Below are 27,633 nucleotides of genomic sequence, written 5' to 3' on the forward strand. Positions count from 1 at the left end.
AGCAGAGGAGGATAGAAAGAGGCCTTGAATTTTTGGGGAACACAGTTCCAGCTGCAGGTGGATGGCTTCCAGTCTTGCGGGTCGCCTAGCCCGTTTGTTCAAAGAGGGTCCTGCCTGTTAATCAGCATCGGTTTGCCTTGCACTGCTCGCGGTCATGAAGACATTGGCGATAGGCCCTGACGGGTGCTTAATCAAGAAGGAAAGAAGTTTGGAGAAGAAACCAGACTTCTCTGTGGGTTGTTTGAAAAGGTTACAGAGATGCTGTGGGGATCATTTGATGGCAGACACCGCCTGAGACCAGAAGCTTCTCAACCTTACTCAAAGATTGGCGCAGTATGTGCTCTGTGTATTGTATTTTGGGACTGCTGAAGGAAAAAGCATCCTTGAGACATGGATGAATCAGAACATCCTCCTTTGGAGGATAATGGAACTGACCAGATCCGTATGTACCATGGTGTGGTTTGCAGGTGATTCAATTTATATTACACAAAGCTAGCTGAACTTCCCTGCAGAATTTTGGAAGCTATGATTAGCTTTGGTTCACTTTCCTGTAACAGTTGACATAAAGGATACATTTTGATAATCTATTCAACATTTGTGGTCATGGCATTGAAGAAAATGCTTCAAGTCACATTTTCATCTTGTTTCAGTATTAACAGTTTTTCTTTTACAGTCTTTGAAGCCTTTAAATCTAAGAAAAAAGAGTTTATTTTTATGTTTCACAGGCTGACTTACCTTGTTCTTTTTCTGCTGTTGCGGTGACCTTAGTGGACATTATTACCCATCAAAGATTGGAGAGAAATAGGTCTGTGCGATTACCACTGCCCACTTGTCATCACACTACACTGTTACAGGTGTGGTTATTTCTCTATTTCTGTTGACTAAGTTTCTACAGAAACATTGGCAAAGCTTTTCTTCTCCATCTTTTTATTACTAGAGATACTAAATACATGCACATTTGTAGTTTTTGCCACAAGGTATTTTTTTCCAGTTTTGAGTCTTCATATGGTGCACTGTTGTTAGTTGGAGAGACTAGTTTCAGAGATGGTGCCATGTTTGGCAGATGGAAATTCTTTTTATATCGCTTCGGTTCCTAGTATGTAGCAGGATGATCATAAGCTTTTTTAGTTACTTTTCTGAGAGTTGTCTTTCATATGTAGACCAAAACTAAAGTTGACAAAGGCAGCCTGTCTCCATCCATGTGTGGGTATTGTGCCCTTCTTGGCATGCACATTTTTCCTTGTTCAGTCATTTCATGTGAAGATGGGGACCTGTTGTGGTTGCACTTTTCATATTGCTTTATGATATCAGATAAATATATACCACTAGAATACTGTCTTTCACTTTGCTAAATCTTTAGTGCCATTTTGGTGTATAAGAGACAGAAACAGCTTTACATGGGGGGGAATCTTCCACACATTTTCAAAACTAAAATTTGTTTTAGTGGACTCCATCTAATAGTACCATACTAACAAAAACAAAATTCCGACCATATGTATTTAAATATACACGATATACATATTTATCACTCAATTCCATCCTTCCAACAATAAGATGTAGAGAAATGTTCACAAGCATGAAGAAAAATACTTTTCTTTGCTTGAATTTTCAGAAATGCAACTATCAACCTACTTGAATAATTACACTTACAATAATAAAGGCCTTTGTGTGGCATAGACTTGTGTTAATAGTTAGAGTGCTACAGCACTAATTCGACTGAAGGACTTTCCAGAAAGGGGACAAGAGGAGCATCACATAAGCCCTCTGACTTGCCAGTTTGCTTCTGCTTGTTTAAGAAGCTCCATCTCAAAAAAAAAACAACACGCTGAGGAGCCAGCTGCCCTCCTCATAGAAAGCAGTTCCTCATGCCTACGCCCTGACTTGGCGCAGTTTAGCTGGGTATGTTGGAGATGTGAAGACTAGTGGTCGCTTGTTTTTATAAAATATCACATACTGGCAATTATACAGTAAGGTTAGATTTTTTTGTTAATGTCCTTCAGAGTGTTCAAATGCAAAACACACTGGGATGTTTGTTATTTGACTAGACATCATTTGGAGATGCCATATTGAGTGTGTCCACAAACACTACTCGTTTTAGCGAACAGCGACAACATAAAGAGCTATTAAAGGCATGCTCTCATTAGCACTTTGACATTTCTTTAATTTTTTATCTATATTTTTAAACTGTCCTGACAGCATCCATTTCTATATGCCTCAATAAAGCTAGAAGAACCTTGGTTCATTGTTTCTTCATTCAGGAAATAAGTTTCATAGACACTACTGTTAAACATTACTCAAAAATCAATTTTCATTGAAATCTCTTACAGTGAGACCCCACTGAAGAAACACTTTAGCACCTTTTTTCACTTTCTTTTCTGTCCTGCAAAATAATTTCTTTCTTTAACTCCTGCCAGGTAGGAATACTGTTTTTTTGTTGTTTGTTTGTTTGTTTTGGAGTTTTTTTCTTTTTTATTTTTTTTCATAATAATCTAATTTAACTTTTACTAAACCTTTCATTGTTCACTTTCATGGAAGACTCATTCCATTTAAAAGGCCATGGTGAACAGCAGATAATTTAATTTGAAAGGTAAAACTACATAGATTTAACACTAATATTTGCATAAAATATTTGCATTTAAAGATTTACTTGAAATGAAGCCTAATGGTATCTAGAAAAGTTGTATATTCAGTACAAGAAAAAAAAAATATGTTGTGTTTAATATTTCCTCAAGAGAAAGCACCCTATGAAGACTTGCATCATGTTTATTTTGTTTAAAAAGCAACTGCTTTTGGTGCTAGTATATCCTTTTTTCTTTTGATGGCAAAGCTACAGTTTGAACCACCTGTGTGTTCTTATATCTTTTAGTAGCATTCCTCCAAACAGATAATGATTTTCTTTGCTTAGTTTGTGACAGGAACAGTAGTTCCCCTACCAGTCTTTTCAGTTATAGAAATGTGTACTGGTGTTCGTCTACACCGTTTCTATATCCCTGACCTTTTCAGGTATGATTAATTCTTTTTTCTTTGAGAGTTTTCAGTATTTGTTTCATAAAAAGTTTTGTAAGCATCTGTTACTTGAGTGTGTTATAGCCACATTGTGCAGAAGTCCTGCTACAGAAGCAGTAAGTCTTTTAAGCACTGTATGGAATATGTCTGACATACGTGGTCCTTGTCTTCATATTCATAGGTTAGTGTGGGGAATCTTTCTTTTTCAGGATGTTTTGGACACCTTTTTTTTTTCCCCTGAGGTAAAGCATGAAATGTTAATTCATGGAACAATTATACAATGTATTTTATGATTTATATTTTTATTTATTGCTGATTTTGATGTCATGTTCTGGTAGTGTACTAAGGCAGAATGATGCTCTTCATCCAGCTGTTTATATATTCTTTTTGTCTACCGTTTAAGTATTATGAACAAATTTCAAAATAACCCAATCAGTATACCTGCGCGTGCGTAAAGCATACAGTTTAAAAAGGGATTATTCATGTAGTTAGCATTGGATCCATTAAGCATTACAGTTGTGGATGGATGCATGTGGGTATTAGTTACTCAGTTACGCCATTGGAAGAGACGACACAACCCCAAATGAGGCGAGCAGTCCTTGGGTCCGTGTGAGAAGGACCTGGGTATTGTTTAGTAACAAGGGGAATATTATTGGCTTCAGCAGCGGTGTTTCTAAACATCACTGGCTGCCTAAATCAGGCAAAAACACTCACTACAGTGAGTTAAAGCTGCAGCGATGCTCCCAGTCTCTCTAATGTGATAAAAATGTTAGAAAACATGCAGAAGTTGGCCTTTCCTTTCAAATTTTCTGATCGCTGCTACTTGACCACCTTAAATTTAATTTTTAATTCTCTGTATTTTACCTAAAGAGAGACCTAAATTTTCACACTAAAGTCACACACAATACCAATATCAGCAACAACAGCGGTCAAAAAAGAGTCTGATTTTTAGCCATTGCAGAATAATATTAAATTTCAGTGACCAGAATGAAGACTAACACCTGTGGTTTTTGGGTTTTGTTGTTGTTTTGTTAGTTGTTGTTTTTTTTTGTTTGTTTGTTTTTCTCCTTTCTGCAACTTGCTTTTGTGGATCTGAATGTTGCTGCAATGTACAAATGAAAATTTTCTTGCACCCTCTGTTATTGCAGTATTTTACATGGTGGTTGGATTCATTAAATGATGTTAGAAACAAGTGCCTGCCACCATCATTTCTGATAGATTTTTTAAAAGATACTCCACAAAACAAGTGGAGTTTGTATTTAAAAACAAAGAAGGAGAAAATAAAAGAAAAAGAAAAAAAACGGGGGGAGGGGAGAAGTTGGAGGGTTGTTTTTGTTTCATTATATTTTTAAAATGCATCCAATTATCAATGCTGCTTGGAAATTTAAGTTTCTTTGGAAAACAGGGGGCCTTAACTTAACCTGGGACCGTTAGTGTTTTACTTTTTTCTATTTAAAAAAGAAATTGTATGAATTTCCCAGATACCATTGGTACTTGCACACTTCTCTGAAGTATTATGAAGAGTTGGGTTGGTGGAAGAATGTTTTACATATTGTTAACATACATGTGGATATTCTTATATTATTGTACATGTTTGGGAAAATATCACACAACTTTAAAAATGTTACTAAGATGTATGTATCTGACTTTTTCCTTTGGAAAATATTATATATTTTTATTTGTATTTTTTACTTTTTTAAGTTCATCTATATGTGCAGTTATTTTTGTATTGCAAGTGGTCTCATAATTGCAGTAGAGGAGATAAAAGTACAAAGAAAATTAATTTGGCAAGGATTACACTGCAAGGATAACACATGGGTCAGTATCATATTATCAATCCTAGAAATATTCTGAGTGTTTTAGCACTGTAAATATGTCACGAGACCTCTTTTCATGAATAGTGTAAAGAATTGTGAGGTTTTAATCACCCATTTTAATTTGTTATTAATTACCACTTTTTTGTGGCCTCTGGTCCTGACTTAATTGAACCTGATCAAACAGCATGCTTTTTTTTTTTTGTTTTTATTAAAATTTCTCCTTGTTTTTCAGTTGAATACTGTTTTGTTTTCTTTCGGTTTTGTACTTCATGGTTTTTGTTTGTTTGTTTGTTTGTTTCTTGCTTGTGAGAAGTTGATCTTCAGAATTATTTTTACACTATTTATGATTTATTTTCATAATGTAAAAAGTGTGTAATTATTAAAATATCAATCCAACTGTTGGTGCTGATTTGCATAGTTATAAAGTTCTTAGTGTTGGTGCAAAGAAATTGCTCTGGTCTGTCTGGATTGGAAAAAGCTTGTGCTGTGTGGTGCTCATTTGCAGTTTAAAATCTAGTGTGGGTCATGTCAGTCAGCATTCACAGTGCCACAAAAATCGGGTCCTTTGCAATATGCTGCATTTTCCTACAGTGCACAATTAAAAACAAAACAAACAAACAAACTTGCTCTTCCTATTCTTAATACACCTTTTCTCTTCAAAGTCAAGTCCGTTTGGTCACCTTTTTTGAAGAGGCAGAAAAGATTACAGACATCCACAAGTTAAATAAGGAAAAGTAGAAGCTTTGTTGCAAACCTTAGAGCACCTCCTCACTCTGGAAAAGCTGCAGGGGTCTACATATCTGAAATTGAAACTATTGCTTACGCAAGTCTGCAGGCACCCTAGGATCCAAAGAAATAAAGCTGAAAATCACCCTTTCTATAAGAGTGATGTTAAAAAATAAACCTGGACTGTTTCTTGTCCCACAAAAGGACAGTGTCATGAGCAATGGTACAAACTAGAGGTCTGCTTTTTACTGTAAATCTGCTTTGTTCAAAAAAAGACGAAGCATAAGAATTATTAAAAAATAGTATATTTTCAAAAGTGCCCTGTTCTCAGAAGACACATTTTTGCAGGAGTCTCCTTGAACAAAGGACTTTTTTGGAAGAACAAAACTTTGGGCAGTGGCTGTAATCTCTTCAAAGCATTGTTTAAATGTTTGTGTTTTCTAAGTCCCAAAATATTTCAAACAAAACACTCCCCATTTTTCCCCCATCCTTCACCTCAAAAATGTATTCACTCTAGGCTAAAAGAAGAGACTATGAGCACCATGGGGTTTTGACCTCTACTCTTAACTCTCGGTAATCTCCATGAGTGTATGTTAATCGTGTCTAGCTCTGTTTTAGACTCCTAGAAGTACTAAAAATAGTTTTGCTCCATTTCCCAGAGAAGGAATTTATAGCACACAGCTTAACTTGCCCAGCGTCACCGAAGAAGTGCCCTGCAAAGCCAATAGCAGGCGCTGCTCCCTAGGGCTGCAGGCGCTGGCTGTGACCATCGCGCAGCCCTGGCTTCTCCTGCGGTGACTCTTGGCCTCTTCTTTCTGCTACCTTTCTTGTTTCTTCTCCTTTTGTAGAGGACAAAGAGTGGTTCTCAATACTGCTGCAGCTGCACTGTCAAGAAACAAGCAAAAAGCGTGTTTTACGTGGTTTTGTTTTGTTTTGTCTGTCACTGTTTTTCCCCTTTAGCTGCAGCTGGCTAAAGCATGCTAAACTGGAGCTATGCTCGCTGCCTTTCCTGAGACTACACGTCATCTTAGGGACCATTAAACTCATGAATCCTCCAATGAGGGAAGGAACTGGCAGTGTCTGTAAGACATAGGCCATTCTCCTTTGATGAAGGGGATGCAGCTTTTTGGGGTTCCTGGGCACCTCCTCCTGGATCTGGAGGCTGCCCCTCAGCCCTGGGCCTGCCCCTGCTGGGCAGATGTGTTGGGTGGGTGTCCTCTGTCAGGGGCTTGTTCTTTCAGAACTGAACCCAAAATTGTCCTGCCTTCAGCAATGCCACTTTTGCCTAGCATCACTTTGTTAGCATGGGGTCAACCATTTAGGACATTTTCAGCTTTTTTTAAATTATTATTTCCTCCTAAGCACACAGCTTCATTACTAATGTAGTAACAAACAGTGGGCTCTGGCTGCTGCTAGCACTCAGTGCTTTTCCCATTCTGTGATTTTACTGCCTCCTAGTTATCTTTCAATATCAGGGTCCCTCTGAAGTGACATTTTAGTTAAGCAGTCTACTATAGACCTCTCACCCTACTGCACTAATGGGACGTTGACTTTCCTCTGGAGGTCAGTCCTATCCAGGTACCTTCTTCATAATTTTGTGACATCCTGAGGCATTTATAGGGCTGCAAATGAAATACCAGCTCATTTATTAATTTAAACAAATATTATATTTAATATAATAATATTTAAATAAATTAATAAATATTCAAATAAACTAATATTTAAATAATAAACATTGATTTATTATTATTTAAATGAAATACCTCTCATTTATTTAATGGATCTCTTAATTAAATACTTAAAGGCCATCGCTTACATCCATCCCTGCTTTGTGGACCTACTAAACCTGCTAATCTTTACCAATTTAACAAGGAGTCTGTGGAGATCAGGAGAATGCAACAAAAGCAGGCTTTTATATCCTCACCCCATGCAACTTCACCTAGTGGTTCGATTCTAATAACCACCCAAAAATAATTGTTAGCAGAATAAAAGAACACAACAAAACAAGGAGATGACAAAACATTCGTGTTCCAGCAAGTAGTAACAGCCACACCCAAACACATGTGAAAAATAAAACAAGGGAATGTCAGAACATTCATTTTCCCACAAACAGTCAGTCTGTCTTCCCAGGGTTGCTAAATCATCTCCTTTTTTGTTGAGTTCTGCTGGTTCCCAGTCTGAGCGCTCACAGGATGTTCTCTCTCTCCCTTTTCCTGGCTGCAGGAGAAAAATGCAGTGCTTCTAAACGTTTGCTCGAAACTCAGAATTTGGATTCTCTGTTTATGTGTGTACACATAGATGCTTTTATCTAAGCATACAAATAAATACATGGACTGTATTTTTAGGAAAATACTGTACAAAACCTGCTCCGAGAGATCATGTTCTGCCAGTGCAGTTGTACTAAACATGCTTTAATTTGTGTCTGAGGTCAGAGGTGGTCACAGCTCCTGTCACATCAACTAAGACTCAGGTTTTGACATATATATACGTCAAGATATAATGTTCAATAACCAATAAATATTCCTATTATTTTTGTATGTACAGATTACACCTTGACTGAGTTTTCCAAGTACCCACACCTAAACAAAGTAGTCATGAGTTCTTTCTAGCATTACCTTTTGTCTGGCTGGAATGACAAGTACCCAGCATCTTTTTGTGCACTTGTAGGAACTCCCCGCTTTGTGGCATAGTAATTGTTGTGAAGTAATCTTATCTGGTAAAGATAAAATACATAGATATGGGGAAAACAAAACACAACAAACAAACAACAACAACAAAAAACCTCTCACTATTATCATATCATATCATAGAATGGTTTGGGTTGGAAGGGACCTCAAAGACCATCTCATTCCACCTCCCCTGCCATGGGCAGATGCCACCCACTAGATCACGTTGTCCAAAGCCCCATCCAGCCTGCCCTTGAACACTTCCAGGGATGAGGCATCCACAGCTTCTCTGGGCTACCTGTTTCAGTGCCTCACCACCCTCATAGTCAAGAATTTCCTCATAACCTGTAATCTAAATGCCCCCTCTTTTAGTTGAAAGCCCCTCCCCGAAGCCTTCTCCATGCTGAACATCCCCAGCTCTCCCCAGCCCTGGACGCAGCATTCCAGGTGGGGCCTCACAAGGGCAGAGCAGAGGAGGACAATCACCTCCCTCCACCTGCTGCCCACCCCTCTGTTGGTGCAGCCCAGGACACAGTTGGCCTTCTGGCCTGCAAGCACGCACTGCTGGTTCACGTCGAGCTTTTTGTTCACTAGATCCCCCAAGTCCTCTGCAGGGCTGCTCTCAATGGGTTCTTCTCCCATACTGTGCTCATGTCTGGGATCGCCCACTTCTCAAGCCTGCCCAGGTTCCTTTGGATGGCATCCCTTCCTTCTGGTGTATCGACTGCACCAAATGGTCCACCCTTCAAATCAATATGTCTCTGATTTAGAAATAAGGCTGTTGTGTGGGCTCATGTCAGAGGCCTTATGGAAGTCCAGGTAGGTGACATTGGTCAGTCTATTAGCTTGTGTGAATAAATTTGCCTTAAAAATTCTGGAACTGCAAGAACTACTGGCACAATCAGCACTGAAACAATTCACTACAAAAATTATTCAGAAGTCAGCAAGTGTGGACATGGCTCTGAAAAGCTATGCTGCTGTGAAGCTTGGTGAGGTGAACAGCTGTAATGGGTTTGTTTCTCAGGACGCAACAGCAGCATGTTGATTGTCAGAGGTACGCTAACTCCTCCAACAGCAGGTGGGTGGAAGGCACTTACTTCCTTGGAACTGACTGTAGTAACATTTGCTTGTTTTCATCCACCATGTAGGGAGACAGGAAAAAAAAAAAAAAAAAAAAAAAAACACTAAGATTTTCAGAGAGCAGTAATTCTATGGAAGAGGAAAAAAATAAAATAAAAAAATGACAAGGTGCCAGAAAGTCCTGTCTCAGGGGGAAAAGACCTCCTCCTCTGCTCTACACATGGGATTTGGCAGGCACGTTCCTGCTGATAATATTAAAAGAATGTTCAAAACCCATGAGTCAAGAGGGAAGGATATTTTTCCTGATTTAAGTCCCATCCCATGACTCAAGGAACAGAGGCGCAGCCTGCCTCCTAACAAGCTATTTCACGTACCACTCTGAACTTTCCCAGTGAAGTTCAGTATTATGAACAAGCTTTGTTTGCTAAATCTGGAACAAAAAGTCCTGGTATAAGCAGGACTGGCTGCTGATGCATCTTTATAAAGGAGCAGAAGCACAGTAGCTTATATCTCACTGTGATCCAGGGTTTCTGAGAGAGCAGGACTGGACAGGATGGTGTAAACAGCAGAAGTTTTTCAGCGTTAGCATTTCCTGCAGCCCTGGAAGAGGGACAAGGCTGTTTGCAGCACCAACAGAGGGCAGGGACACACCGGGTGCAGGAGGCTCGTCTGTCCTTAAATGCCTTCTGACTCACAGCCTGCATGCTGTCAACAGTCAACAGGGAAACAGGGAAAACAGTGAAATGATGCCTGGGCTCTAGCTCTTCTGTGCATTATCTGTACAAAGGGATTGCAGTTAGGTACAGCATATAATGTATGCAACTTGAACTGCAACTACCCTGTGCTAATCATCATTTCCCAGCTTCCAGAGGTGTAGGCAAAACAGAAAAGCGTTACAGCACTCCTGACAGGCTCTAGTCCAGGCTCGATTTGGGCACCATCAGCGCTAAGTCCCTGTTCTCTTCGTGAGAAGCTCCCTCAGTTGGTCTCTGCTGCACTTTTGTGCTGCCGGCTGGTGATGCCAGGATTCTGACAAAGCAGGGATGTGAAAGGTGTGGAGCTTCAAAACTGACATGGTCTGAAAAGACGGGGCTCAGAAAAAATGCCTGTAGGAAAAGTAATGCCGGCGCTCAACTAGAGAAGCTGAAAGAAAGGTGGCTTATTTGGCACAAAAGTAAGGAGGAGTGCTTCTTCACCTGAAAAACATGGGAATGACTAACTGGGTACTAGAAAAGACAAGTATCCTCAGCTCGTGAACTTGTGTGGATTTGCACATGTGCCCTGAGAAATCACGCAGGCTCAGTGCTGCAGGTGGCACAGATGAGCTGCAGCCGGGCTACAGCGGGACGTGGGTACAGGTTTTGCCCATGTGGCTCAGGGAGGAGGGGGTGAACCCACAACAGACAGGAGGAGAAGCCAAGGTGCGGGGCTGGCAGCTTGCCTTGCTGTTTGCAAAGGCGATGCCTCTTAACATCAGTGCCTGCTTTTCCTGGTGTGTTTGACATCCCATTAAAGGGTCACCAAGGGTATCCATGAAGAAATGCCTCCCTGAACCTATTACATCTGTGATTTAAGCACAGCACTACAGTTCACAGGAGGTCGTGGGACTAATTGCAGGTAGCTCCTGCCCGCGCTGAAATAGGACGTGCCAGTGCATCACAGCATCAGGGCTACAGCCCTGTTATACCCACGGACAGCAAAACATAGCAAAAAATGTAGCTCTCACTAATTCACCCTGCTTTCTGGGAATAGATATGTGGATGCTGTATAGAGGTACACACGAACAGAGCCTGGGAGACAGGGAGCCGTGCTGTGAAGACGCTGCTACGGCCCTAACCTTACTTGAACCAAGCCCCTGGGGTCCCTCACCACGGCGTCTGTGATTTGGGAGCTGGAACGAGGGACAGAGAGCGAGGGGAGGGATGGAGGGAGGAGAGAGGGAGGAAGGAGGAGGAGTTTGCACCAGCGCTGGATAAGAGGCAGGATCCCAGCTGAGCTGCGCTGTTCCGTGCCATGCCGGGCAGGATGGAGGAGCGCTATAGCAAGGCAGAGACCCTCGCCCTGCGGAGGAAACACATCGGGTAGGGGCAGCAGGGGCGGGTGGGGAGCACGGTGAGGGTGGTGGGACCTCGTCCTGCAGGAGCTGAGCCACACGCTACTGGTTCAGCCAGAGCCCAGACGCGTTCACGAAGCTCGTGTCACACCGGCTTCTCTATAGGGGACAGCTTGATGCTACGGGAATCTTGCCCGCATTGCACTGGGCTGTGTAGGGCAAAGAGAAAAAGACCTGCAGAAAGGGCTGACCTAGCAGAAGAGCAAAGTGTAGTCAGGAAACAGCCCCAAGTGATGATGATGAGGTGTACTTCTTTAAAGTGGAGCAGAGGACTAGCCAGAGGCATCAGAAAAAGATGTGTGCAGCAGGACTATAAGCTTTGAGAAGGAAAGAGAGTAGATGATTTCCCTTTCCAGGAGTTGCCTCTGGGCTTTACAAGTCGGTGATCGCAGTGCACCCGACTGAGGGGATGCATTTTGTAGCACTGAGTTACCTGGAAACAGCCGTGTTTATCTGAGACCACATAACCCTTTCTGAAAGTTTAGAATGCTTTCCCTCTGCTCAGCAATATCACTCAACATAATAACATAGCTGGCATATTCTCCAAGAGAGAAAAAAAAAAGGGGGGGGAGAGAGAGTTTAAAGAGGGCTTTGGATAATGTCACGTGGAACCTGAGTTTTGCTGGAAGCCAGCATGAATTGGGTGCTTATAAAAAGCTGCTTTTAAAGATGTGATTCAAAGCAGTCAGGAAGAAACACTGAGATTTTAGGTGCCTGCTCAGCAGCTCTGAAAATAAAGCCTCCGAGGCATTAGCATTTTGTTCTTGAACATGACCTCTGTGCAGTACAGTCAGCCCTTGCGTAACGACTTTTTGGCTATAGCATAAAACAGCTCTTAACCACCCAGCTTTATTCCCAGAGAGCTAACTGGCTATACATGGCCGTGAGAGATGTAAACAACCAGAGCTACAGCCCACAAATGCAGTGGGACATGTAAGGACCTCAAAGGACTTGCAGTCCCCATGCATGGAGTTCCTTCCAGACAGGGTCAAGGATCGTGGGTGCCCTTACCCGGGACTGCTGCTGTCCTGCTGTGCCAGGGGGCATTCATCAGCCTCATCTCACCACCCCTTTTGAGCCAAAAGAGCTCAAAGGACGGGGAATGACTCAGAAAACTAAAACGGTGTTATTTTATACATTTTTTTAGGCCTTCCTGCAAAGTTTTTTTTGCCAAGGACCCTCTGAAGATAGTGCGTGCTCAGGGCCAATATATGTTTGATGAGACTGGAGAAAAATACTTAGACTGTATCAACAACGTTGCACATGGTAAGCAGTTTATCTTGTAAGACTGCTCCTGCTGCCTCATTTCTAATAGGAATTGTAATGCACGTCTTTCAAGTGATGATGACAGGGTCACAGGGCTTCCTTGTGTGGTTCAATAGCGGGCTGTTTGCGAGTAATACTAATTATTTTCTTCTTCAGTTGGCCACAGCCATCCATATGTGACAAAGGCTGCAACCAAACAGATGGAACTGCTCAATACAAACTCCCGGTTCCTGCATGACAACCTCGTTCAGTACGCTCAGCGTCTTACGGCTACCCTGCCAGAGAAACTCTCTGTGTGCTATTTTGTTAACTCTGGGTATGTCTGCTTAGTTATTTGTTCATTAAGGCTATTTTCTCCCTGTTCAAGATGGACACTCAGAAGTAAGAATTTGTTAAAGTAGGACTTAGTAATAAGCAGCAGAAATACTTCCACTACTGATTGATTGCAGGATACTTTGTCTCTACAGCTATCATATTTGATATGATGGCTCGGTGCAAGAGAGCCAAGGCATGAGACTGCTCTGCAGAACATCAGACAATGGGAGCAGAGGGGCTGCTGAGGGCCAGGCTGGAAGTTTAGGTCTCCGTAGCAGGAGCAGACTTGTGTCCTCTGCTGCCTGATGGCTGGGGAGGATGGAGCTATCGTGGAGGGGGGAGACAGGGCCAGCATGCTCTGACACTTTCGGGGGGTTTTGTGGCCGTGTTGTGCTTTCAGCTGCTCACTGCTCTGCGATGTGGTCTTGTTTGTGCCTACAGGAGGTAAATGTTCACAAACAAACTGGGGGAGGGAAATAAAGCATCTCTTTGTTTGCTGTTTGTACAAAGGGCTGTTTTTTTCCTCGCCCTCTTATGTGGCATTTACAGTCACAACCTTAGCATTGTAATCTGTATAGAAAAAGAACCTGCTGTGTCCCCTGCCTCCTCTTCTGTTAGCATAGATTTTAATTGGAAGCCCTTCCTCACTGTTTTGTGGATGTATCTGATGTGGTGCAGGTCTGAAGCAAATGATCTGGCTTTACGACTGGCCCGGCAATACCACGGACACCAAGATGTGATCACCCTTGAAAAGTAAGTACATAGAGCAGCTTGTGTAAATGCAGCCAGCAACTCCTGCAATTACTTCAGAAGCGGCTGTGCAGCAACCCCCTGCTGTTTGTACTGTACTGCCTGCTGAAAGAAAGGCTTTGTTGCTTTCATAGTAGAAGAGGTCAGGAAATAAGTTTCCCTTTTTCACATTTGGATAAACACAAGTTCTGAAGATTTGTGAAAAACAGATTGTCAGTCACCCCAGAAGGTCAGTCACCTGTTACAGTTTTTGAAACATAAATTTCAATTTATGTTTCCCACAGAGAATGACAAAGCAATTCATGCCAGAGACATGAACGATAGTTTGAAACATCACTGCGTGGTCTAGCCACTGGGCTGTTCTGGAAAAGGGCTTTCTGTTTGTGATACTCTGCTGGAAATGCTTCATTTTGGACTTGAGGATCTCAAAGGTCTTTTCCAACCTAAATGAGTCTTTGGTGCTATGATTCCCTGGTTCTAAATAAATAAGCATTCAGTGTTCAAGAAGGATGACCTTGGAGCTCTGCAGTGGTGTTGATTCCCTGCTGTACCAATGCTCAGCTCTTCTCTGTTGAGCGCAGGAGCATACACACAAACCTGAGCAGCTCAAAAATCAGGAGGAACTGAAAGGGCTGTCAGTCCTGAGGAATGTTCTTGACCAAGTCTCTGGGTCTCCCTAGCCTGGACACAACTGTAGCATTGGTTACACTGCTGTTGGGCTGGATCTTTTCCTCAGGTCACAATCAGAAAATCCAACCAGAGCACATCTGTGACTGAAAGGCACAAAGCTTGTTTGACTCAGCTGTAGCCAGATCCCTGTTAGCCCTCCTTGACTAACAGGGACACAATTTGGAGCCCCTGACAGTAGTTTCAGTCAGGAGAAGCTGATGACGGAGGCTCGGTCTCTCTGCTTGACTGCAAAGTCTTGCTGGCCCGAACACCACAGGCCCCCAGTTTCCAAGGCTCTGTGGGGTTTTGTTATCCTCTTTACCCAACATGTCCGCTGCTGTCTTGTTGTGACTTACCTTTGTTTTGGGCTGCAGTTCCCTCTGCTTCAAGTTTATGGCTGAATGAAAGTGTTTTGGCCTCAATAGTAACCATCTTCAGCATACTTACAAAGCTTTTATATTCACTCTTCACCTTTATCCCGTGACTGGCTTTGGCCAAACAGTCAAGCCTTCAGGGGTGTGCTGCTGCTGTATAAGGGCCACAACCTCTGTTGCAATGCAGACCCTTGGGAGTCTTTGCAGTGGTGTTAGGGCCGAGCTTACAAAGTTTGGGCTGGCCAGAGTGGGGCCTGCAAGGTGGCCATGAGGCAACTGGACCCACCCTGCACTGCTGTTCATAACTGGCCAGGGCAGCCCCTTCAGAGCTGGTGCCATCCAAGGGACATCACCTGCCTGTCCTCACACTGCCATCTGGGTTTATGCAAGAACTAAAGCTCACCCCTGGTTCCAGTCTTGCTAGTGAATTAAAGCCAACAGCAATTTCGTATTGCCTTTGAGAGAAAGATTGAGAGAATTAAACTAAGATCCCATCACAAACAGTGCTACTGTGTTACAAATACAGCCTCTTATTCTGGTTTATTTATAAGCAAAATGGTAAATTTAGCTCTTCTATAAATTTGGTGACTTCAATATTTAACTCTCATGCAGTGCTTACCATGGCCATCTTACGTCTCTGATTGACATCAGTCCCTATAAATTTAATCAGCTGGGAAAGGACAGCAAGAAGGAGTTTGTGCATGTGGTAAGTGAGCTTTTTTTTTTGTTTTGTTTTCTTTTCTTTTTGTCATTGTTATGCCTGTTATGTGTTATATTCAATTAGCTACTTCTGCTGTAAATATACTTTCATTCTGCTTTGCTGATTCCTGTGTTGTCGTGGTTTAACCCAGCCGGCAGCTAAACACCACACAGCCGTTCACTCACCCTCCCCCCTCCCTCTCTGGGACGGGGGAGAGAAATGGAAAGTGAAGCCCGTGAGTTGAGATAAAGACAGTTTAATAAGACAGGAAAATAATAATAACAATAATAATAATAATAATACAATGATGATAATAGTACTACTAATAATAATGTGTACAAACAAGTGATGCACAATGCAATTGCTCACCACCCGCTGACCGATGCCCAGCCTAACCCCGAGCAGTCCGGCCTCCCTCCCCCAGCTAGCCACCCCTATATATTGTTTAGCATGACCCCAGATGGTATGGAATACCCCTTTGGCTAGTTTGGGTCAGCTGTCCTGGGTCTGTCCCCTCCCAGCTCTTACTGCACCCCCAGCCTGCCCGTTGGCAGGACAGAGCAAGAAGCTGAGATGTCCTTGGCTTGGTATAAGCACTGCTCTGCAAAAATTAAAACATCGGGGTGTTATCAGCACTCTTCTCATCCTAAGCCAAAACAGCATTCTACCAGCTACGAGGAAGAAAATTAGCTCTGTTCTAACTGAAACCAGGACAAGTGTACATACACTGTACACTGAGTGTTTGTCAGTGGACTTAATACAGCAAAATTGTTTGCTTTTGGATTTCAAAGAGTCCTCATTTGCAATGCTGAGTTCATTTCTCATTCTCATGTATACTACAAGTTTTCATATTCATTGCACTGTACAGATACACAGTTTGAGGAAGGTAGCCAATGTCTGTTGTGTTACTTTGGCTAAAGATAAGCAGGACTTTTAAGTTTACTTCAAAAAACTGGAAAGGCAGAGCCCATCTGCACACAGTTCTGGGTATAGAGCTCATATTCACCTTAACAGGCTACCATTTGATTTCCAGCCTGATCTTGTATATCTTACCGTGACAAAAATCATTCTCAGCTCAGAGGAGCACACCAAATTGCTCACAGGTCTTTCCGAATTTTTTATAATGCTCCCTTTATTTACTGAACTTCTTCCAACATTGTTGAAGGTCATACAGATTCTTACTGTGATGAGGATGCTGGAAGTCAAGTGCCAGACTGGAAAACCCAGTTTTCCAGTTGCAGGAAGGGAAATTCCTGCAAGAAACTGAAATAACTTGACAGATGAGGACTCAGTATTATGTCTTAGGGGAGAGGAGGAATGGACTTGAAGAGGTGGATGAGGTAGATGGCTCTTCCAACATTTGCGTCCAGTAATGCTGAACACATCACAGGGCTGGCTTTGAGTTTAGGCTCCTGTACATATTTTGGTACAAGTCCATGCAGAAATTGAGATTGTGCTAACTCCTGTTATGTATCTATGTAGAAAGACAGATCTGTACCTGTTACAAGAACTCAGAGCAATGAAAAGAAACACAGGGTAAATGTTTCACGGAAAGATTGCCTTTAAAAATATATGTATTTTTTAAATTGGTCTTTTCAGGCTCCTTCTCCAGATATCTACAGAGGGAAATATAGGGAGGACCACCCAGATCCAGCAAGTGCGTATGCTGAAGAGGTGAAAAAAATTATTGAAGAAACACAGAAGAATGGACGCAAGGTGTGTGTCTTGTGCTCTAGAAATACTGAAGATTCATTTATTAGGAGTAAAATGGAGGCATGAAACAGGAAACTAAGGATATGTTTCTCTACTTAGTTTCCCTTGCTTGCCTTTCATTTTCCTGTGATGTATTCTGTCTTCAAAATGTGCCATTTTTCAACCTTATCATAATTTTTCTAGGTATCAGTGAAAGGATCAATTATACATTTGTAAATGAGTAGATACAACCAAAACAGTTTAATTCTCTATTTCATGCATTGCACCAGTAGACTGTAAATATCTTAGGGCACAGACTAGCTTTCAGGTCAGCTGAGAACACTACACAATTTCTAGCAAGGATATATCTAAAAGTCTCTATGAATGGAGAAAATATAGAGAAAAAGATAGATAAAATCTTGATAATATATTTCTGATTGCAGTAGCAAAGATGACTTTGAAGTCATCTGAAAAAGATGAACCTTTCAATCATATACAACATGACCTTGATAAAATCAGATCCTTTCTAAACAGGTTTATTTACAACGTGTGTTAATATTTTGTGTGATGGCACAAGCATTTAGAGATACGTAGGGCTTGATTCAAAGCCCCACATTCAGTGGAGATTGGAACAATATGTTCCCTTCTAGTCCAATGGACTTGTATCACTCTTCTTTTAATTTCTTCATCAACTTTTTTAATCCTCTACTAACGGATAGTTTTGTGTTTTTTTTTCTTCCCTTGTTTCCTTTCTTTTGCATATTTCTTAGGTTTTGGTGACATAGACCTGTGGCAGGACAAGTTGTGCTAAAGGCTAAGCCTCACATGCTATGGGAAGCTTCGTACTCTTTGGCCGTAGCATGCCTCTTCAAATATAGTGTACGGTTCTTTACACGTTACTGCTCGGCCTTGTTTCCAGGAAGACTGCACCAGCCCAGAGAGACTTCTTGATGCTCAGGGAGGGGTTCACAAGTGGTGTGGGGATGCAATCCCTTAAATAGCAGACTTATGCTGAGACTTTGGGGTAATATTGTATCTCTGCTGCATAGACATGTTGACAAGAAATGAATTTTGATGTTCCAGTGTGTCTGATCCGCTGCTCTTGCCCTTCCTGACTTGAAATAACTTTCTTTTTCATTCCTAGCAACTGGAATTATTTCACCTATAGAATTTTTCTCCTCTTATGTCAAGTGCCTCATGCTGATATTTCACTTCTTTAGTTATTTTCATTAGGCAGGGGTGCCCAAAGCATAGCCTCAGGTCATCTTACAGTTCAGCTTCTACCCAACTCTACCTGGTCTTAAAGATTGAACAATTAAGCTGATCACCACATGTACCTCTTACTGGAGAGTCCTGGCATTAAGCAAGTTTTAATCACCTCTTGAAGAAAATGGCAAACACTGGTATGTCTCCTGTAAATGGAAATCTGTAAATAAATTTACAGAGTTCCCAGGAGCCTGTCTGCTGACAGGAGTAAGTGTCTTCAACTTTAATGGCTGTAGGACTGGGGGTTAATGGAGGTCCTTGTATTCCCATCAGGTTACAAAGGTGGCCCTGGCTACTGCAAATTTGGGCACCCCTGATTTAAAAAAAATGAAAAAATTCTCTAGCCGTAGCTCCTCAAGAACCCTAAGATGTCGAACCCATTGTGTGATTAAATTAGGGCACACATTTAAACATTTATTTCTAGACTGTTAGATGTTTGTGCAAAGGCCAGGCAGATGAACATAGCTCTTACCTCAGTTTGTTTTTTGTAGATTGCTGCTTTCATAGCCGAATCCATGCAGAGCTGTGGAGGCCAAGTAATTCCACCTGTGGGCTATTTCCAGAAAGTGGCAGAGTACGTACATCACTTTGAAAGGGCATAGCTGAAAATTAACCAAAAAAAAAAAAAAAAAAAAAAAAAACCAATGTTTTTCACTATAGGCTGATCCAATCAAATCAACTATCTTCCTCTCTTGCTCTTGGTTTACTGTGGTTTCTTCCTACTTTTTGAAAAGTATGATTTCACTTCTATTTTTTATGGAACATCAGCTGACTAATTATTTGTAGCTGGATAATTGTCTTTCCTTTTCTATCTTTAATCTTCAGGCCATAAGTATGATGGAAGATGAAGTTGAACCATCAGAGAGGTAGCCCTACAGTAAAATTACAGTACTCCTATTTTACATCAAAATACTAGACATTTTTTGTTAACATTTAGTCAACTAATATTTTTTTCAATTGAAATAGCTACAGCTCTGTTTGAATAAGTTTCCAATCTCTGTTGTACACTCCAGCTCTGTTTTGTCACACTATAAGCAAAACAATTGGTTTGAATGGAGTAGCTGTGAATATGTGTCAGAAATTTGATAGATGAACTACAGGTTCATTAAGGCCTGAGTAAGAGCCAGGTCAGTGAAGGACTCAAGTTCTACTTGCAGTACTTGTAGTACTTGTAGTGCTCAAGTACTATGACAAAGGATAAACTCAAGTTGCGTCACTCAGGATTCACAGGTCTGACTATTCCTGAAAGCAGAGTCCTGGCAGCAGTCTTTGGCATACGAGAGGAAGAACCAACCTCTTCTTAGGCAGACTGCTGGGATGTATGCCAGGGGGGTTAGCCACTTACGCAGTCTCTGAACATGGTTGTTAGAGCAGCAGCACTGAAGTTCCATACCAAGTTGTGTTTCAGCAGCCACATTCCTTCTTTTTTTACTGTCTAAACTGGTTTCACAGTGGAGATTTTCTGTTCTACCGACATCCTTGTCCTAGATTCAAGACCAGTCAGCAAAGTTAGTCACTCAAGCTATTCTATTTGTTTCCAGGTATGTGCGTGCAGCAGGTGGTGTATTCATAGCTGATGAGGTCCAGGTTGGCTTTGGCAGAGTTGGGAAGCATTTCTGGGCTTTCCAACTGCAAGGTGAAGACTTTGTGCCTGACATTGTCACCATGGGAAAACCCATTGGCAATGGCCATCCTATGTCTTGTGTGGTTACAACAAGGGAAATTGCTGAAAGTTTTGGTGCCTCTGGCCTGGAGTATTTCAATACTGTAAGTTTGTACATGCAGGTTTGTCCTTTTGTTTGTTTGTTTACATTTAGCAGTTACCAGTTGTTCAGGTGATTCACATAACATCTGCATCCATCACTGCATCATATTGCTAGGAGCTCAAGTCAGTCAAAAGCTAATACCTAAGAACAAATGGAGAGGCTTTGAAATATGCTCTCTATCAGGTAGTATATCTTAAAATGGACCAGCATGACTCTGGCAAGTCATGCAGTTCATCTCATAGCGATATGGATAAATATCTCCTTAGTCCTACCTCTCCCTCACTCCCCTCTGAAGTGCTGACCATATAACACTTCATTTTCTAGGATAGGCTCAGCAATGGGTGCTGTGCAGATGAGGCTCATGCCCTGGCAAACCCTGCTGTGCAGTCATCATCTAACAAAACAGTGACCCTTCACCAGGAAACATTTGAGTGGCATGCATGCCGCAGAGGAGCAGCTTTCTTCTTAAATCCTCTTTTCTGCTCCTGTGACTGAGACTTCTTCACAGCTACCATGCATTCTCTTTTCTTTCAATGGGGGTTACACCCTACAGTTGAAGAAATACCAGATCTGTCACCCACTGCTCTTCACAGGAGCATTTTGCCTGCATGTATAGTCTACAAACCATGAGAGCAGCTTGAACACTTGAGTTGTGAAATCTTCAAATTACTGAAACCCAAAGCTGAGGAACAGGGAGCTCCCTCCCTTGGACTTTGCTACACTGCCCAAACCATGGGGAGCTGTGCTCCACAGCCTTCACAGCACAAAATCTTCACCTCTTTAAGTCTTCCTCACTGCATGCCAAGTAGGAGAAGACAAACAAAAACTACCTGGATAGACATGTATGAATGTTTCTGATGGGTGCTGTTTTCCTATTGTCTTTACTATCAGTTTGGAGGCAACCCAGTGTCTTGTGCAATTGGTTTGGCAGTACTGGATGTAATAGAAAAAGAAGATCTCCAAGGAAATGCTGCACGTGTAGGAAATTATCTCCTAGAATTGCTGGCTGAACAAAAGGAGAAGCATCCCTTAGTGGGAGATATCAGGTAGGTGCCCCATGGCATTTCAGTGTTTCAGAGACAAGATATGATGAGGGGAAAAAATAAAAATAAAATAAAAAGAAAGTCTGGGGTGAGGAGAACCCAGAAATAGGATGCCATGATTATGTTCCACCTCTTTGAAACTGGTCTACCCAAAACTAATACTGTAAATAACATGTTTGTCAAGAAATCTTTCCATACAGCTGTTTAGCTGGGGAATAAATGTAGCTTAGAAGGGCTCTGGGAGCAAGTAGGAGAAAGATCCACCACTATGCAATAGCCCAGTTGCCAGCACACTCTTGGGATGATGGAGACAATCAAATCTCTGGACCATTTCATTTGGAGATGTTAGTGTAGGTATCCCCCATCTCATGTTAGAACCATGATAACCACTCTTAGTTTTTTGTTTTTATTGTTGTTGTTTTTAATTCTTATTTTTGATTATCTGTCTTCCACATTACCTTGTTTTGAGGTTTGCAGGACAAGGAAGCAAGAATATTGTTACCTGGCCATGTAGCCTTAATGAACCAGTTAAATTTATTCAGAATTAGCTGTTATCTCACTTGATCATCTGAAGTAGCAAGTGCAAAAAGATAGCTAAACGGAAAGTCCCATCCCTTTCTTGTTGTTTTCTCTCTTGCTAAAGTCTACGTTTGAGCAGAAAGCTTGGATTCCTGACACTGGATTTCATTTTTCTATGTTTTATCTCTGCTCCAGGGGCGTTGGATTGTTTGTTGGAGTGGATCTGGTGAAGGACCAACAAAAGAGAACACCAGCCACAGCTGAAGCTCTTCACCTTATTTACAAGTAAATGTTTTCTAATGACTACATGCAGTGATCAAACCCTCCTAATATTCCCTAGCAGTTACTCATTAATTTCAATTAAAACTTCTGTAGCTTCTGACGACATAGTATTAGAAAAAAGAAAAATTTTAAAGTTTAACTTGGCATGAAGGGTCTGACAGGGCACAATATAGTTGTATATCTGTGTTTAACACAACTGTTTCCTCTTTCCACAGGCTGAAAGAGCAGAAAATCCTCCTTAGTGCAGATGGACCACACAGAAATGTACTAAAATTTAAACCACCAATGTGTTTCACTATGGAAAATGCAAAACACGTAGTGGAGAAAATTGATGTACTTCTCACAGGTATGTATGGTTTAATGCTCACAATACTCTTTGTTGTAATGACACTTTGGAAACACCAGACACAATACCATAATGCAGCCTATTATATGCAAGGAAAAGAAAGCAATTATGTTTCCTTCTCCTTGTTCAAGCTGCTGTTCTCAATGCCATTTACTCAAAATAAATTTAAAAAGCCTCAAATATACTTCAGCCAAACTTCGTAGGCAAAGTCCTGCTCACGATTCTTTCTCTCATAAGCTCAGTGTTCTTATTTATCTCTGGTCACATATGCTAAGTGTTAAGGAGCAAATAAATTAATTCACCAGTGGCCTGAAAGACACTGGTGAAACTTTCCATAGTGCTCTGTTTGTTGTTTTTGTTTTTCTAACTGGCTTCATTGAATATGATTGTCTCACTCAAATTCAGCCTGAAGGTTTTCAGACTCTATTAATCTTCTACCTGGGGATCAATTCAGGGGAAAATAACATCAGGATATTTATCATTAATAACATATAATTAACATAAGGACTCTCCAAGGTCATTCTACATTGAATGCTCCCATCTCCTGAGGTTAGAACAACTGGAGCTAGCCTAGCACAAACCTGCAGGATTCAGCTTTGAAAGGTCTATCTATAGGGTATATAGGATCTACATACCTGTGCTCTGGCTAAGCTGCTAAGCTCATGCTATTTAAACACCCACAGTCCTGATACATTAATCATGTTTCCTTGGAAAAATGCTTTAGGACATATTCTTTACTTTTTCAGTTACTCTCCCATGGGATAAATGCTCAGAGGAATAGTTGATTGGGTATTGTTTCCTTCAGCAAGCAGTTAAACTGACTGTACACTTACTCACACCTGGTTCTTTTTATTATTTTTTTTTCTTAGAAATTGAAGAGGCAACTGGAATGAAGACAGGAAACAACATATCTGCAAATGCACAATGTAAAAGAAAAGTATGATTTTGTTTTTTTCTTGTGTTTTTTCTTTTTCAATCTTATTCATGTAGGTGTTTGGTGAAGCAAATGACACCCTCATTTTTGGTGGCATGAGAGGCTCTGTGCATTGATACTGAGCTCAGAACTAGTCTGTGGAAAGGAGCCTGAGAGGATAGTGTTACTGGGGCAAATCTAAAAAGAGCTGACCTACACAGACCTACAACAAGGAACATTTCATAGACAAGCCCATTGCCTTGTCTGCCCTATATATATGCAAATACAAGCAACCAGACCTTGGGCTGCACACAACTGTGAGCTCTTAAGCAGTCAAGAATTTCACCAGTTCTAGGTATTGAGTGCTACCAATGGATATTTGGCTTTCTAAGCAAGCCTTCAGCCTGGAAGATTTCCAATTTTTAGGGCATTCCAAGGATTTAGTTTCCACTGTAGTGGAATCTTTGAGTATGAATGGCTGACATCCAAATTTGGGATTCCTTAGGTTGCAGCACTGGCTTTGGACAAATCATATATAATTTCTCACACCCTTAAAAATACATGTCATCCACTGTGCTATAGGGAAGCTCACTGAGGCATCCCTTCACAAATTTTCCAGTGATGCTGCAAATGGCAGAGAGGCAAGAGCTCAGCTGTCTAGGGAAACAATAATCAAGGCAGAGATCATATGGATTACTGGCTATATGGATAACAGATAAATCTAGATTTGGGGTACAAACTCTTTCATACATTTGTACACATTCGGTTCAATTTATTTCAAAGGTGAAAAGTTATGCTTCTGAAAGAGGAGAATTGGGCAGAGCTTCTTAGTAGGAACCAAGTTCAATGCCCGCCTGTTGAAAGACAAGCATGAGTCTTCATTGATATTTCATTTGTGTTTCAGACTAATGAAGGGGGTTCTCAAGCAGAGTCCGCAAATGAAAGCACCAGCCATATGAATGGAGCTGCCTGCAGACAAGAAAATGGTTTTTACCCTGAAAAATGCTCGGTGCCAAGTAAAAGAATAATAACTTGAAGACGGAAAGTTTTCTTTTTCAGTTTGAATTTGTTTTCTATTTGCTTTTGAGATGAAGAGTGCAATAGTTGGAGTCCTAGGATTTGTCTGAAGCCTAGTGCTACCTTCTCTAAATTGACTAAATACCTATTAGCTTTATTAGGAGTTTAAAATACATTTTCAGATATATGAGAACTATACCATGTGGCCTGAAAGCTACATGTGACAGAATGGACAAGTGATTCATGAATATCTTGGTGCTGATTGCAGGCTTGGCATAGGTAAACAAACTCTGTGAAATCTGTGGATCTACTCATATTACAGAGTATGAATTGCTTCACCACCATACAAGCAAATCACCAATCCTATAAAGTTTAACATGATGAACTTAACATGCTATTTTTACAATATTTTAAATTTCAATATATGATATTGAGATGTTAATTACTTTCCATGTTTTAATGGCTGAATTCACAAAACAATACTTGAGAGAAATCATTGTTATCTTCCTGTGTATCTTAGGTCCTATGGACCATATTCCCAGCTGATATAAATTGGTGTAACTTTGTTAATGTCAGTGATGCTCTACCAAGAGTCTACCTCTGAGTGTGTAGAGGCACAACATTCATGCAAGCCATTCTTACTTTGTGTTCAAAGAAATGAATATGGATCATAATTTTCTATTGATAAAGCAACTTTTATAGAGAACTATTTATATAGAGTAAGATTTTAGTTTTTCTTTTTTTTTTTTTCAAAAGTTTATATATTGAACCCTCTAAGTCCACAAAATATGCAAGTACAGTATAGATAATTTCAGATGCACTGAAATGAGGCTCCCAGGGATAGCCCAGCTTACATTCCCATGGATTTTAGATGTTTTGAAAGCCGTGGGAAGTACTGCCTGATCCTTCTGTAGTGGTTCTGTTACTTTTTGTCAAAGGTGATGAAGAGTTGCACGCCAGTTGCACTGGATCCTGACACATAAATGCCTATGCTAACATTTGATAGATTACTAAAATGAGAGGACCTCTGCATAAAACATACATGGAGCCGCTTTGCAGCCACTGCCTGTCTTTGCTGGAGATATTCTAGCCTGACTTGTGCTTCCTTGTCGGTGTTAGATTTCAGGGAAAGCGCACAAGCCCTGCTTTTCTCTTTTAATATATGCACAACTCTATGCTATGGAAAACACTGAGGGCTTTACAAGTGGTATGTACTTCAGGGAAAAAAAAATCTATTCAATTTTCATACCCTGAGTTCTGCTGTTTCATAATTGCTGCTGACACTGCCACCGATATTGAGCACCTTATTTAATTTCATGTTTTCCACGATTTGCTATATTAATATTGATATTTCCAATATAACTTCATCCAACATCCAATGCTGGCTTATTTTCTATTTCATGATTCTTGAATAATTCCATAAAAATAAATCTCTTATTTGTAATTATGAAATCCTCCACAAAGGGTTTTTTTGTTGTTGTTGTTGTTTATTTCAATTTCATTCTTCAGTAACACCCATTTGCTGAGGAAAACCACTTCAGTTTTGGCCTGGGCTTCTCTCCATGCCAAAGCAGAGCTGGCTTGGCTGTATTTCCCTGAGGCTCTTTGTGGTCCTCTGCTGTACACAGCTCTCACCCTCTGTGCTGGAGGTTATCTCAGCTGCCACAGCTCCACTGCTTGCAGGGCTGCGCTGCAAATGGGGCTGGGCCCTGCCAGGATCCATGGCACAGGCCTCTCCACCTGCACAAAGACCCAAATCAACCTCCTTTGGAGGGGTGGTAGAGGAATTTCTTCCAACTAGATAAACCACTGACAGACTAATGTAGTACAAGTACTAACATACCAAAGGCGCATTTCCATGGCACTTTGCTCAAAATCAAGGCTGCCACTGTGCTTTCTACAGATGCTTTGATGTCCTCCTTTAGCCACACATTGGCACTAGCAGCTCCATGGTGGCCTCACAATTAACCTACCCTTTGAAGCTGGGGAAAGCACCTTCCTTACCTGCCACTAAGAGGCCAATGCCTTTCGTTCATTGTCAGCGAATTAAACTACCTGAACATGTTGCACCTGTCTCCCTTCAATTAAAAAAAAAAAAAAAAAAAATTCTTTCCCTTTCCACACACTTTTCCTACCAAGGCGTGTATCTAAAGGCACAGCTTAGGTCATTCCCAGTATCAAGTGAGGGCTCCTTACATTGTACCTCACCCACAGCATGCAGAACAAGCAGCATGCTGTTCCCAGCAACTGGGAGGGTGACGCTGAAAAGAACACAGCCCAACAGCCTTATGGCAGGTCATTAATATTTAATTTCCAAAAACATGATGAAGAACTAGAAAAATATCCAATTAATCTAAATTTGGAGGGAAATAAAGGTCGCAGCTTCATAAGAAGCACAAGGAGCCTGGGCCGCTACCTGTGTCTTGTTTCTGCACATGCTAAAATTACACGGAGAAACAATTGCTCCGGTTGGATAGTGTTTTACATCCAGTTTCAGCTTCATAAAGCAGGAAGTTCTCTACCTATCTGTTCTGCTAATGGTAGTTAATCATGCAAGGTATAAGTTACTGAGAGCAGATGAATCTTCTATTTTCTTTAAACAAGAGAGGCAAGCACTTCTCTGTTACACGATTTTATATGAATTTATGAACCAATCCACCAGTTAACAGCAGTTGAGCTGCTCTTACAAAAATCACTATTACTGTATTTTTGTTAATGTTTTTGCAGTATCTTAGAGTCCCCCAACAAGATTATGCACAACCCCTGCTGTGAAGGGTTTACTAATTAGAAGAGACTGGCTAAAGGATGAAAGAGAGTAAGCAGAAATAATTAAGGCCAGACACGAACAGTTGTTCCGGTCAGTTGAACTGATCAAATATGTTCTGTTCACTGAATAGGTAAAGTACTTCCCAACTTCTTTGTTCCCCTTTTTCCTCTCCTGTCCTGGCTGTGCAGTTCCTGGTTCTGGCCAAGTGGTTCAACCTCCACCCCAGCCCTGGAGTTCATCAGACACCCCTGTAAGCCAGTTCAATTCACTGACCTTGCAGAAAAAAAAATATCCACCTCCCCTCTTTTTTTCTTTTGACATCAGTTTTCTGCGAGGCCAATGAACACTCCTGGAGGGGGTCTGAGCCTGTGCAAGACAAGCAGCAGGAAGAAGAGGCAGTGGGGTGAGGGAAAGGCAGGACTCCTTCCCAAGTGGGGAACACACTGGAACTACTTTTATCTTTATTGCAGCTCATAATCATAGTTTACCACTATTTCAATCACTTTTACATTGCCCTTTTAGGGCTTTTAAAGAAAAAAG

At 41.2% G+C, this 27,633-nt stretch overlaps 1 protein-coding gene across 1 annotated transcript; it reads left to right on the forward strand.

Moving 5' to 3' along the window:
• The first annotated feature begins 11,290 nt into the window (after window positions 1–11,290).
• Window positions 11,291–25,705, forward strand: ETNPPL (ethanolamine-phosphate phospho-lyase). The gene is made up of 13 exons (XM_082759505.1): window positions 11,291–11,376; window positions 12,556–12,674; window positions 12,831–12,990; window positions 13,668–13,742; window positions 15,395–15,488; window positions 17,082–17,198; window positions 18,932–19,014; window positions 19,982–20,207; window positions 21,098–21,252; window positions 21,964–22,053; window positions 22,266–22,396; window positions 23,266–23,333; window positions 24,214–25,705. Exons 1-13 carry the CDS (start codon window positions 11,309–11,311, stop codon window positions 24,343–24,345), a joined length of 1,518 nt encoding a protein of 505 aa, XP_082615631.1. The 5' UTR covers window positions 11,291–11,308; the 3' UTR covers window positions 24,346–25,705.
• The last annotated feature ends 1,928 nt before the right edge of the window (window positions 25,706–27,633 follow it).

This window comes from Aythya marila (genome assembly GCF_965140915.1).
Source record: "Aythya marila genome assembly, chromosome: 4".
NCBI classification, from domain to species: Eukaryota; Metazoa; Chordata; class Aves; order Anseriformes; family Anatidae; genus Aythya; species Aythya marila.

Bases quoted from the DNA above. Each gene is read 5' to 3' on its own strand.
- ETNPPL (XM_082759505.1), top strand. From the start codon at position 11,309: ATGCCGGGCAGGATGGAGGAGCGCTATAGCAAGGCAGAGACCCTCGCC. The intron at 13,743-15,394 runs GTAAGTACATAG...ACTCTCATGCAG, and splicing joins GATGTGATCACCCTTGAAAA to TGCTTACCATGGCCATCTTA. The intron at 21,253-21,963 runs GTAGGTGCCCCA...TCTCTGCTCCAG, and splicing joins CCCTTAGTGGGAGATATCAG to GGGCGTTGGATTGTTTGTTG.